The following is a 13,587-nucleotide window of genomic DNA, read 5'->3' as shown; positions in this document are numbered from 1 at the left end:
TTGCTTTTGTTGATGTTCATCTTATATCCTCGTTTCAAGACACTGTCCATTCCATTCAACTGCTCTTCCAAGTCCTTTGCTGTCTCTGACAGAATTACAATGTCATCGGCGAACCTCAAAGTTTTTATTTCTTCTCCATGAATTTTAACACCTACTCCGAATTTTTCTTTTGTTTCCTTTACTGCTTGCTCAATATACAGATTGAATAACATCGGGGAGAGGCTACAACCCTGTCTTACTCCCTTCCCAACCACTGCTTCCCTTTCATGTCCCTCGACTCTTATAACTGCCATCTGGTTTCTGTATAAATTGTAAATAGCCTTTCGCTCCCTGTATTTTACCCCTGCCACCTTTAGAATTTGAAAGAGAGTATTCCAGTCAACATTGTCAAAAGCTTTCTCTAAGTCACAGTTAATAAAGTAGTATGCCATCTGAAATTACTAACTTTGCTCCACCAGTGAGATACCAGTTGTCCTCCGGTTCGAGGGCATCTTGGCGAAGTAAGAGACGTGGAATAAAGGGAAAGAGGGTGCAAGGTGTGGACCAAGATGATAAAGTAATGAAAACTGCCTCTTCTTTCAAAAGTAAGCAATATATTTTCATTAAGCTCTCACATAAAATATATTTACACATTTCATTTACAGGCAGACAAATTTAAAACATCTGTAATATGTAATATCTGTATAATTATTGTGTTTTGAGAACATGAATCAACTTTACATCTTCACACTTGCGCCAATACCCATTTCTTTGAGGGAAAAAAGAAGCAGAAGTTAACATTAAATGACGGCATTCCGCTTAATCCTCCTTATGCTCGTCAACACTTCAGTAACTTCGTTCTGAGACAACTCGAATTACGGTATAGTTGAACAAACTAAAGAGTTTCGAGATGGGAAATGTACACCAAAACGGCATCTTCCATTCACAGTTTCCACAAAAGACGAACAAATCTCTATGACACTGTGAATTATCATTTTGACAGAGTTTTTTTTTTTTTTTTGTGATCATTCAAAATGAATAGAATCCAAAGGTGGGAGGTAACAATGCACAGAAATATTACATTAATAATTTTTTTAAAAAAAAGCAGAAATAGTAGTTGACACTTTGTATCTTCATTTTAAGATTACTCTTCATACGACTAATTTTTAAAAAATGAGGGACAAGGTACGATAAAATGGAAGTACTTAATTTACATTTTCCATAAAATATGGGCGAATCTGGGATATAATTTGTATATTCCTTTTGATACAACTCATCAGTTCCTTTTTGTCGGGCAAGCTAAAAAATATTGGAAGGTACAATGTGAAATGTATTTACTCGAAGCATGGTCAATACGCTGAGACCATAGGAGCCCTCATTCTGAGACACCTCGTCATTTCTCCAGGGTTCGGCAGTTTATATAAACGCTGGAAGAGAGAACATACTACAAACAATAAATGTTCCCTATCCACAAATTTTTTGTTACCTTTTGGGAAAACTTGCCATTTTTTCAGAAGGGAGTGTGGGGCAAGAGTGCAGTCGAGGAGAAAACAAAGAGAGTCCATTTGTTACACAGTATGTAACACTACCAAGTAAACAGTCTTATGGCACTTACTCGTACTCTCACAACCAGCTTACAACTAAACTATACTATAGTATAATAATAATAATAATAATAATAATAATAGTGGACTACTCTAGCTGACTCTAGAAGCGCCGCGAGGGCCAAAGAGGTGCGGGGTGGGGTGGGGACGGCGCCCACTGGTCTGACATGACACACACAACGACGCCCCGTGGGGCCAACAAATAAATAACGCTCGGCCCTTGGTCGCTCAGTCTTCTTTGGTTGTGGTAACGGCGGCCGGCCCTTCGCCAGCCCTCGGACGGCCCTTCCACGCCGCAGGACTCGGACCACGCCCTTCGCAGAATGTCCTTGCGAGCTCACAGCTACGGACGGCTGTACTCGCGAGTAACGACTACATAAAACAAACTCGCTCGCTGTCTAGGAAAATATTAAAAAGTCTTCGAAGTGTTAATTGAAGATAAAAAATACTTTGCCTTCGCTTTTTAAAAAATAACATTTCCCTTTTTTCTTTTTAAAAAAACAGCCTTATATGAACTTTGGTTAGTCGTAGTTATGCGTATAATGTATGTAGGTGTGTGTTTTCAGGTAGAGATGAGCAATACTGTGGGAAGCCTCTGAGTTGCGGTGTGGGCGGCGCCGCCTCAGCCGTGTGGGCGGCGGTGCCTGCGCGCACACTGCGTCCGGCAGCACTCTCGCTCCTCCGCCTCCTCCTCGGGGGTGGCGGGGGCGGCACCGGGGGCGGCGGACGCTTCCTGGAGGCGCGCGCACGTCGCCGCCTTGCACAACTTGCGCTGGCACTGGATGTGGCCAGCCTGAAACAGATGAGACGAGTTTGTTTTTCTGCAGCACTGGTGAGTCTGCAAACTCTACATTCCGTTTTCACACATGCCTGCAGGCGTACAGTCTTATAATCTCATTTTTTTTTGGAAATTTCAGTGCTCCAGGACCGCCTATCTACCTTTATGCGGATCCATGTGTTGCAAGCCCTTATGCCTGGGCCGTTGTAATTTTTGTAGTGGTGACTTGGGATGTCAGGCCGTTAATGCTTTTCACTGAGATGACAAAAGTTCATGAATGGTCGAAAACGGTCTCCAAGTAGCCTAACATGACCATTTCCAGTCAATGATCGGCTCAGTTGGACCAGGGGACCGAATCCATTCCACAGCTCACTGGGTTATGGAGCCACAGTCAGGTTGCACAGTGGTCCATGGCTTCGTGGGGTCTCCACCACAGTCGAACCCTACCATCAGCTACCACCGAGTGAAATCGGTACTCATCTGACCGCGTCACGGTTTTCCAGTCATCTAGGGTCCAATCGATATGGTCACGAGCCGAGGAGGAGGAGGAGGAGGAGGAGGAGATTAGTGTTTAACGTCCCGTCGACAACGAGGGCATTAGAGACGGAGCGCAAGCTCGGGTGAGGGAAGGATGGGGAAGGAAATCGTCCGTGCCCTGTCAAAGGAACCATCCCGGCATTTGCCTGAAGCGATTTAGGGAAATCACTGAACACCTAAATCAGGATGGCCGGAGACGGAATGAATCGTCGTCCTCCCGAATGCGAGTCCAGTGTGCTAACCACTGCTTCTGGGCGCTACAGCCTGGAGCCGAGCGACCGCTACGGTCGCAGGTTCGAATCCTGCCACGGGCATGGATGGGTGTGATGTCCTTAGATTAGTTAGGTTTAATTAGTTCTAAGTTCTAGGCGACTGATGACCTCAGAAGTTAAGTCGCATAGTGCTCAGAGCCATTTGAACCATTTGCTAACCACTGCGCCACCTCATCTACATCTACACATGATTACTCCGCAATTCACATTTAAGTGCTTTTGGGGAGGAGACCAAACAGCGACGTCATCGCTCCCATCGGATTAGGGACAGACGGGAAGGAAGTCGGCCGTGCCCTTTGAAAGGAACCAGCTCGGCATGTGCCTGAAGCGACTTCGGGAAATCACCACTGCGCAATCTCTCTCTGTCTACATCTACATGATTACACTGCAATTCACATTTAAGTGATTGGCAGAGGGGGGTTCATCGAACCACAATCACACTATCTCTCTACCATTCCACTCCCGAACAGCGTGCGGGAAAAACAAACGCCTAAACCTTTCTGTTCGAGCTCTGATTTCTCTTATTTTATTTTGATGATCATTCCTACCTATGTAGGTTGGGCTCAACAAAATATTTTCGCATTCGGAAGAGAAAGTTGGTGACAAATTTCGTAAATAGATCTCGCCGCGACGAAAAACGTCTTTGCTTTAAAGACTTCCATCCCAACTCGCGTATCATATCTGCCACACCCTCTCCCCTATTACGTGATAATACAAAACGAGCTGCCCTTTTTTGCACCCTTTCGATGTCCTCCATCAATCCCACCTGGTAAGGACCCCACACCGCGCAGCAATATTCTAACAGAGGACGAACGAGTGTAGTGTAAGCTGTCTCTTTAGTGGACTTGTTGCATCTTCTACGTGTCCTGCCAATGAAACGCAACCTTTGGCTCGCCTTCCCCATAATATTATCTAGGTGGTCTTTCCAACTGAAGTTGTTCGTAATTTTAACACGCAGGTACTTAGTTGAATTGCCAGCCTTGAGAATTGTACTATTTATCGTGTAATCGAATTCCAACGGATTTCTTTTGGAACTCACGTGGATCACCTCACACTTTTCGTTACTTAGCGTCAACGGCCACCTGCCACACCATACAGCAATCTTTTCGAAATCGCTTTGCAACTGATACTGGTCTTCGGATGACCTTACTAGACGGTAAATTACAGCATCATCTGCGAATAACCTAAGAGAACTGCTCAGATTGTCACCCAGGTCATTTATACACTCCTGGAAATTGAAATAAGAACACCGTGAATTCATTGTCCCAGGAAGGGGAAACTTTATTGACACATTCCTGGGGTCAGATACATCACATGATCACGCTGACAGAACCACAGGCACATAGACACAGGCAACAGAGCATGCACAATGTCGGCACTAGTACAGTGTATATCCACCTTTCGCAGCAATGCAGGCTGCTATTCTCCCATGGAGACGATCGTAGAGATGCTGGATGTAGTCCTGTGGACCGGCTTGCCATGCCATTTCCACCTGGCGCCTCAGTTGGACCAGCGTTCGTGCTGGACGTGCAGACCGCGTGAGACGAAGCTTCATCCAGTCCCAAACATGCTCAATGGGGGACAGATCCGGAGATCTTGCTGGCCAGGGTAGTTGACTTACACCTTCCAGAGCACGTTGGGTGGCACGGGATACATGCGGACGTGCATTGTCCTGTTGGAACAGCAAGTTCCCTTGCCGGTCTAGGAATGGTAGAACGATGGGTTCGATGACGGTTTGGATGTACCGTGCACTATTCAGTGTTCCCTCGACGATCACCAGTGGTGTACGGCCAGTGTAGGAGATCGCTCCCCACACCATGATGCCGGGTGTTGGCCCTGTGTGCCTCGGTCGTATGCAGTCCTGATTGTGGCGCTCACCTGCACGGCGCCAAACACGCATACGACCATCATTGGCACCAAGGCAGAAGCGACTCTCATCGCTGAAGACGACACGTCTCCATTCGTCCCTCCGTTCACGCCTGTCGCGACACCACTGGAGGCGGGCTGCACGATGTTGGGGCGTGAGCGGAAGACGGCCTAACGGTGTGCGGGGCCGTAGCCCAGCTTCATGGAGACGGTTGCGAATGGTCCTCGCCGATACCCCAGGACCAACAGTGTCCCTAATTTGCTGGGAAGTGGCGGTGCGGTCCCCTACGGCACTGCGTAGGATTCTACGGTCTTGGCGTGCATCCGTGCGTTGCTGCGGTCCGGTCCCAGGTCGACGGGCACGTGCACCTTCCGCCGACCACTGGCGACATCGATGTACTGTGGAGACCTCACGCCCCACGTGTTGAGCAATTCGGCGGTACGTCCACCCGGCCTCCCGCATGCCCACTATACGCCCTCGCTCAAAGTCCGTCAACTGCACATACGGTTCACGTCCACGCTGTCGCGGCATGCTACCAGTGTTAAAGACTGTGATGGAGCTCCGTATGCCACGGCAAACTGGCTGACACTGACGGCGGCGGTGCACAAATGCTGCGCAGCTAGCGCCATTCGACGGCCAACACCGCGGTTCCTGGTGTGTCCGCTGTGCCGTGCGTGTGATCATTGCTTGTACAGCCCTCTCGCAGTGTCCGGAGCAAGTATGGTGGGTCTGACACACCGGTGTCAATGTGTTCTTTTTTCCATTTCCAGGAGTGTATAAATCAGGAACAGCAGAGGTCCCAGGACGCTTCCCTGGGGAACACCTGATATCACTTCAGTTTTACTCGATGATTTGCCGTCTATTACTACGAACTGCGACCTTCCTGACAGGAAATCACGAATCCAGTCGCACAACTGAGACGATACCCCATAGGCCCGCAGCTTGATTAGAAGTCGCTTGTGAGGAACGGTGTCAAAAGCTTTCCGAAAATCTAAAAATACGGTATCAACCTGAGATCCCTGTCGATAGAGGCCGTTACTTCGTGCGAATAAAGAGCTAGCTGCGTTGCACGAGAACGATGTTTTCTGAAACCATGCTGATTACGTATCGGTACGAGCCAAGGAGGGGCGCTGCAGGCGATGTCGTGCTGCTAGCAAAGGCACTCGCGACGATCGTCTGCTGCCAAAGCCAATTAACGCCAACTTTCGCCGCACTGTCCTAACAGATACGTTCGTCGATCGTCCCACATCGATTTCTGCGCCTATTTTACGCAGAGCCGCTTGTCTTTCAGCACTGACAATTCTACGCCTACGCCGACGCCGCTGCTCTCTGTCGTTAAGTGAAGGCCATCGGCCACTGCGTAATGCCTGAAATCTGATATTCTTGGCACAGTCTTGACACTATAGATCCCACGATGTTTAATTCCCTAACGATTTCCGAAAGTGAATGTCTTATGCGTCTAGATCCAAGTAGAATTCCGTGTTCAAAGTCTGTTAATTCCCGACGTTCGGGCATAATCACGTCGGAAACCTTTCCACATGAATCACCCGAGTACGAACGACAGCTCCGTCTTGTGTAAGCGATACTACCGCCATCCGTATATTTCATGACTTTTATCACCTCACAAGGGAACCTCCCCATCGGACCCCCCTCAGATTTACTTATAAGTTGGCACAGTGGATAGGCCTTGAAAAACCGAACACAGATCAATCGAGAAAACAGGAACAAGTTGTGTGGAACTATAAAAAAATAAGCAAAATATACAAACTGAGAAGTCCATGAGCAAAATAGGCAACATCAAGGATAATGTGAGCACTGCAGCGTTGTGGTCCAGTGGTTAGCGTGAGCAGCTGCAGAACGAAAGGTCCTTGGTTTGAATCTTCCCTCGAGTGAAAAGTTTAATTTCTTATATAATCAACTTCGCTCTCCAAATTTCCAGGACATGTTCAGATTTGCTTGGACATATGCAGGATTTGACGGTCTACACACAGAAAAATTTGAAAACGTTAAAATCATTTGTTTTGACAGAGCACAGGGAAAACTGTGCGACTGTGAAAATGTTACATTCATTTGTTGCAGTTTATGTGACAAACTCTTATGTTTTCATCACTTTTTTTGGGAGTGATTATCACATCCACAAGAACCTAAATCGGGCAAGGTAGAAGAATCTTTTTACCCATTCGCCAAGTGTACAAGTTAGGTGGGTCGACAACGTATTCCTGTCACGTGACGCACATGCCGTCACCAGTGTCGTATAGAATATATCAGACGTGTTTTCCTGTGGAGGAATCGGTTGACCTATGACCTTGCGATGAAATGTTTTCGGTTCTCATTGGAGCGACACGTCCTTTCGTCTACTACTCGCACGGTTTTGCGGTGCGGTCGCAAAACACAGACACTAAACTTATTACAGTGAACAGAGACGTCAATGAACGAATGGACAGATCATAACTTTGCAAAAATAAAGAAAGTAAACTTTTCACTTCAGGGAAGACTTGAACCAAGGACCTCTCGGTGCGCAGCTGCTCACGCTAACCACGGGACCACGACGCTCCTTAACTCACCCTCTCCTTGATGTTGCCTATCTTGCGCATGGACTACTCAGTTTGTACATTTTGCTTATTTTTTTTCATAGTTCTACACAACTTCTTCCTGTTTTCTCGATTGATCTGTGTTCAGTTTTTCAAGGCCTATCCACTGTGCCAAATTGTAACCTAATCTGAGGGGGGTGCAATGGGGAGGTTCCCTTGTCAGTGTATGTAACGACACAGCACGAGTAGTATACTTCACCTGCTCAGGTGCGCAAATGTTATATTTGTACATTCTGGTCCGCAGCTAGTGGTCTCGCGGTCGCCTTCTCGCTTCCCGAGCACGGGGTTCCGGGCTCGATCCCCGGCGCGGTCAGGCATTTTCACCTGCCTCGACATGACTGGGTGTGTGTCGTCCTCATAATTTCATCATCATTCATGAAAGTGGCGAGATTGGACTGAGCAATGGTTGGGACTTTGTACGGGCGCTGATAACCGCGTAGTTGAGCGCCCCACAAACCAAACATCATCATCATCATCATCATCATCATCATCATCATCATCATCATCAGATTCTGTATTTCTGTATTCGTACGCGAATGCACCTCGATATGCTTAGTTTTAGGTCTGAAGGTGGTCATCGTTGACTAGAGTTAATAACCCGAATGATAAACATTTTGGTCCGTGACGGGATTTATATTAAAACGAAAATGAGCCAAGCTCATAAGTAGCAATGTCAATGCCATTTTCAAATTGGAGACCATTTCGTATGTTAAATGATTTATTTGTGAGTTTCATGTTACAAATGGCACAGAAAACGTTGCCAGTGGCAAACATGGCAAATGTGAGGCCAGGTGGTGTGACAGGTTCTCTACGAACGCTAAGATTCCGCAGGGCGTCCTTGTAGGCCTACGCAGCAAATCAGAAGCTGCGCAATTGTGGCGCCAGCACTCCAAACTGCTGGCTTCTGTTTTCCCCTCCGCGATAAGCGCTCTACATTTAGAGAAGAAACACTCATGTTAACTGCCACCGTTGTAAGTACAGCGCTAGATAAAGTTATCTCCACGATCTTAATGTTACTGATCCTTAATTTCTGTAATCAGCTCCCTATATCTGCTGTGTATCTGCCTCTCGTAAGTAATGCTCTCCCCAGCCACTACGGCAACTACAGAGATTTGTGTCAGAAAATAGCAGACGGAAAATAATAATGTACCTAACGTCAAAACGTGAGGTCACAATAGGAAGGAAGTCCGACTTTTAGATGAGAGAGAGGGACTTCAGTTGGATACTCGAACAGACGAAGAAAACTGTGTTTTGATATTCAAATTTACAGGTGTCAATTTTGACACATAACTGAGGAAGATATTTTCGAAACTGTATGCCTGAAGCGTAAAATTGTGTGAGAATGAAACGTGGACTGTGGGGATGCCAGATAGAAAGAAACATGAAACATTTGAAATATGGTGCAACAGAAGGTGCTTAGATATGTATGAAATGAAGAGCTTCCTGAAATCGTAGACTATTGCCAGAAAAAGAAGTAGACAGAAAGAAATTTGATAGAGCATTCACGAATGATCAGCTTGGCAGTGGGAAGAATAGCAGAGAGGAAGAACTGCGACATACGAAGATATATAAGACATATTCAGTGACATGATATGAATGGAAATAATGTAGTTGATATCATTCAAGATGCAATGACTTGAACTGATATCAATCTAGTAATGCTCAGATAGTGAACTCTCCCCCCCCCCCCCTCCCCCCTCCGCATTTCAGAAACATCCTCGTTGCTACTTTGCTGCTCACCCGCCTTTGTAGAGCACATTAAAGATGTACAGAGCCGAACTGTGACGAGAATCATAGACCCTACAGGTAGGCTATGCTACTGCCCTAGCCCCCGCTAGCAGGTATGTGCCTTCAGAGAGGTGTCGGAAGGTTGCCTACTTGCAGCACCTAGTATTCCATAACCGATTGTGTCTGTACAGGCACACTGTTAAAGTGCTCAACAAATGTTAACTTCAGGCACCGAGGATGATCTTGACCGTTGGCTATTTTACTCGTGCACGTTCAGTGTCGCACGTCTTCATGATCACGCCACAGAAGGGTGCAAAACGGGAGGGCTGAAAAAGCGTAAGCACATGTTGATGCTTCAGATCGCACTCAGATTTCATCGAATGGTTTTGAGCGGTCGCTAGTGGTTCCAGCCCGTACACCAGATCAAAAATCGCGGTTACAATGTTACCCAAAGGGGTGCGATAAAGGCACACGAATTCCTTAGAGAACGGTTGAATCGTCTTGGGAGTGGGGTTATCCACAATGTCAAAGGTTGTCAGAAACGTCCTCCTGTTACTCATTGCACTGCGAACTGTCGTTTTTGACCAAGAAATGTGTAGGAATCGACGCCAAAGTAAAGAGGTAATTTCACTGACACCACCTCCTTAGGCATTTCCGTATCGATTCAGAGCGGCGGTATGACAAATGTTTTCATCAGCCACTCATAGAAAACGGCGTGATTTCAACACTGGGCGACGTGCTTCTGACCTCCATCACAGATGCGTCAGAAGAAGGGGTGAAATGTGGGCAAAGATGCGTGTGTGATTACTTTTCCATAGTGTGATATATCCATGGTAGTGATGGGCAGAAATGTGCTCAAATTTGACGCCACCTTACATATCACATGAGGCTTTGAGCTCTGGCCTTTATTTCGGATGTGCCGGAACCTCGCTGTCTGAAGTCCGAGGTTGCGTCGCAAGGCGCCACGCTTCTGCACCGTTACGGAGGAAGGCTGTGGGCACCTTTGAGCGAAATTTCAAAATTATCCGTCGCAGTGGGAGACAATGACGGAGATTCAAACAATTGATCATTTAATTGTGTTTTACAATGTAATGACGTAACTTAATTTTGTCGAAGATAACTCTGTCTTACCCGCCAGGTTAGCCGAGAGCGCTAACGCGCTGCTTCCTGGACTCGGTTAGGCGCGCAGGCCCCGGATCGAATCCGCACGCCGGATTAACGACGAGGGCCGGTGTGCCGGCCAGCCTGAATGCGGTTTTTAGGCGGTTTTCCACATCCCTCTAGGTGAATACCGGGCTGGTCCCCACGTCCCGCCTCAGTTACACGACTCACAGACATTTGAAACACATCCGCACTTTTTCATGATGTACACTAGACGCAGACAGATGGGGTACTCTGATTCTGTCCCGGGGGGGGGGGGGGGGGGGTATGGCAGGAAGGGCATCCGGCCACCACTTCAAATTAACATGCCACATCCGATTTAACCACGCCAACCCCGCGCAAATGCGGGACAAAGGCGCAAGCGATAGACAGATTGATAGATGGATAAACAGACTCTTGTGTATTCGTACAGTGAGGTCGGCCTAAGTCCGCTGTAAGGTAGGTACCGTCTATGATCTAGGTCCCATATATCCTGTGGCAGAATTTGCGTTTGTTATGTTATGAAGTGCCAATGAAACCATGACTCAGATCTGAGGGCTTGCTGAGATAGCCTAATGTTTAAGATGGTTGCTCACTGTAGCCAAGAGATCTGGGTTCGAGTCCTGGTTGAGGACAAAATTACGCTGCTTCAGATATACAAACTGATGGCGTTAAAAGTGTAAGTGGAATCTGTGTGGTCGTGAGCAGAGTATGCTGCTGGAATGAGCGCACCAGGAGACACACGCGGCTCACCTTGCAACGGCACGTGACGCACTTCTCGACGCCGAACGGCTGGATGCGCGGGTGCCAGCTGCGGCCGTCCTCGAACACCTGGTGCGGGGCGCGGCAGCCGCCGGCGGCCAGCACGGCCTGCGGGTCGGGCTCCGGCTCGCGCTCCGCCCCCGCCACCGCCCCCGCGCCGCCCGGCTCGTCGTCAGCAGTGTCCGCCGGCGGGCAGACGCGGCAGCAGGCGCGGGGGTCCGGCCTGACTGGCCGCCGGCCGCCGCAGTCCAGCGCAGGGCAGCGCCGCCTCCAGAAGCGCACCTGCAGCGTCACCGCCTGCAACACAGCACAGTACAGCCCTGAGGGCCTGAGCGGCTAACACGGGCACAGCTGTCCATCTAGCACCTTCTAGAGGCAACAAAAATTTGATTACATATACAGGGTGAAACATATTTAAACCGACAAACTCTGGGAGGTTGTAGGGGACATCAAAACAAATATTTTTCTCTAATGTCATTTTTTCCTATGAAGAGTATTTAAACCGGTGGATGCCGTATTACGCTCTTCAGTTGTTAGAGGGCATATTACACTCTTCAGTTGTAGGCAACTGCTGTCCACCAGTGTAGTAGTGCATTGTCTCTGTTTAGTAATGGATCGATACACCTGGAGTGTGTACACTGATATGGTTGGTGCGTATTACGTAGCGCACCACAACGGACGACCTGCACAGCGGGTTTATCAACAACAATATCCTAATCGCCGTATCCCGCATCATACGACCTTTGCTACTGTGTACCAACGTCTGCGTGAGACCGGATCATTGAGCAGATTACCTCGATAGGGACTCCGTCGCACGGTAAGAACGCTGCAATTTGAGGAAGCAGCATGTGGAGTGGTATCCTTCAATCAGCACTCGTGCAATTGCACGTAACATGAGGACGAATCAGACGAATGTAAGAACAGCCCTTCGAGAGCAATTGTTACGTCCATTTCACTTACAGCGTGTCCACAACCTGGAACCAGTTGATTATCCACCCAGAGCACAGTTTTCGCAGTGGTACTTTGAACAGTGTTAAATTCATCCTACATTTCCATCCTCTGTGTTGTTTACCGATGAAGCAACGTTCGGGCGTGATGGAGTCTTCAACATGCACAATTCGCATGTTTGGAGTGAGGATAACCCACATGCCACAGTTACTAGCGCTCATCAAGTGCGGTTTTTCGTTAATGTGTGGATCGGTGTTGTTGGGGACTGTTTAACTGGGCCGTATCTGCTACCTAGCCCATTAAATGGCAGACACTATTACAATTTTCTCGCCAGAGCATTGCCAGAATTGCTGGAAAACGTCCCGGTCCCTACAAGACAACGCATGTGGTTCCAACATGTGGTTCCAAGATGACGGGGCGCCGGCACATTTCAGTCGTCGTGTGCGTCGATTACTGAACCGACGGTTGCCAGAAACGTGGATTGGCAGAGGTGGTCCTGTACCATGGCCTGCTCCATCCCCAGATATGTCCCCTCTGGACTTTTTTGTTGGTTTAATTAATTTGTCGCCAGAGAAATTTTCCTCTACCGGTTTAAATACTCCTCATAGGAAAAAATGACATTAGGGAAAAATATTTGTTTTGATGTCCCCTACAACCTCCCAGAGTTGGTCGATTTAAATACCTTTCACCCTGTATAGCTCAGTATATGTATGCACCTGTAAAATTACCAGACCCCTGGACTGAGGTGAGCCGAATTTGACACACAAACTCTTTGCCCCATGAGTACAAACACAGCAGGTTTTATAACGCCCTAGCTCAAATATTTACAGGGATATAGACATGCAGGTTTTTAGGCCCCTTGCTGTACAGGCTACCCTTCACAACGTGTGTATTGTGTGGTGGTAGTAGTAACGACCTTATCGACCTACTTTGCCGGGTAGCCCCCTCTCTCCCTACGCGTCCCCTCATGCCTTCTCTCTCCATATCAATGACCTCCTGCCTCCCTTTTATCTCCACCTTCTCCTCTATTATTATTTATTTATTTATTTATTTATTTATTTATCTATTTATCGTTCCGTGGGACCAAATTAAGGAGAAGTCTCCATGGTCATGGAACGAGTCAATACATGAAATTATAGCACGATAGTAGAAACAGGTAAAATGAAATACAAGAAACTTATTTAGGCGACAATTCGTAAGTTTAAATAAAGAAAATCAACAATGTAACACTGGAATTTGCTTCATTTTTCAGCTCTTCCAGGAGCTCCTCGACAGAATAAAAGGAGTGAGCCATGAGGAAACTCTTCAGTTTAGACTTAAAAGCGTTTGGGCTGCTGCTAAGATTTTTGAGTTCTTGTGGTAACTTATTGAAAATGGATGC

General features: G+C 47.4%; 1 protein-coding gene across 1 annotated transcript in view; it reads right to left on the bottom strand.

Annotated features, from left to right (window-relative positions):
- Nucleotides 1-573: 573 nt before the first annotated feature.
- Nucleotides 574-13,587, bottom strand: part of LOC126474222 (dorsal-ventral patterning protein Sog) — a 511,624-nt gene continuing 498,610 nt past the window's right edge. The window contains exons 14-15 of the mRNA XM_050101686.1: nucleotides 11,250-11,555; nucleotides 574-2,376 (exon numbers count right to left, since the gene is read on the bottom strand). Of these exons, the coding sequence (XP_049957643.1) occupies nucleotides 2,206-2,376; nucleotides 11,250-11,555 (477 nt within the window). The 3' untranslated portion in view covers nucleotides 574-2,205. The remainder of the gene's footprint in view (nucleotides 2,377-11,249; nucleotides 11,556-13,587) is intronic.

This window comes from Schistocerca serialis, chromosome 4 (assembly GCF_023864345.2).
Source record: "Schistocerca serialis cubense isolate TAMUIC-IGC-003099 chromosome 4, iqSchSeri2.2, whole genome shotgun sequence".
Taxonomy (NCBI): domain Eukaryota; kingdom Metazoa; phylum Arthropoda; class Insecta; order Orthoptera; family Acrididae; genus Schistocerca; species Schistocerca serialis.
Note: the sequence above shows the minus strand (reverse complement) of the source record. Positions and strands in the feature narration are given on the sequence as shown.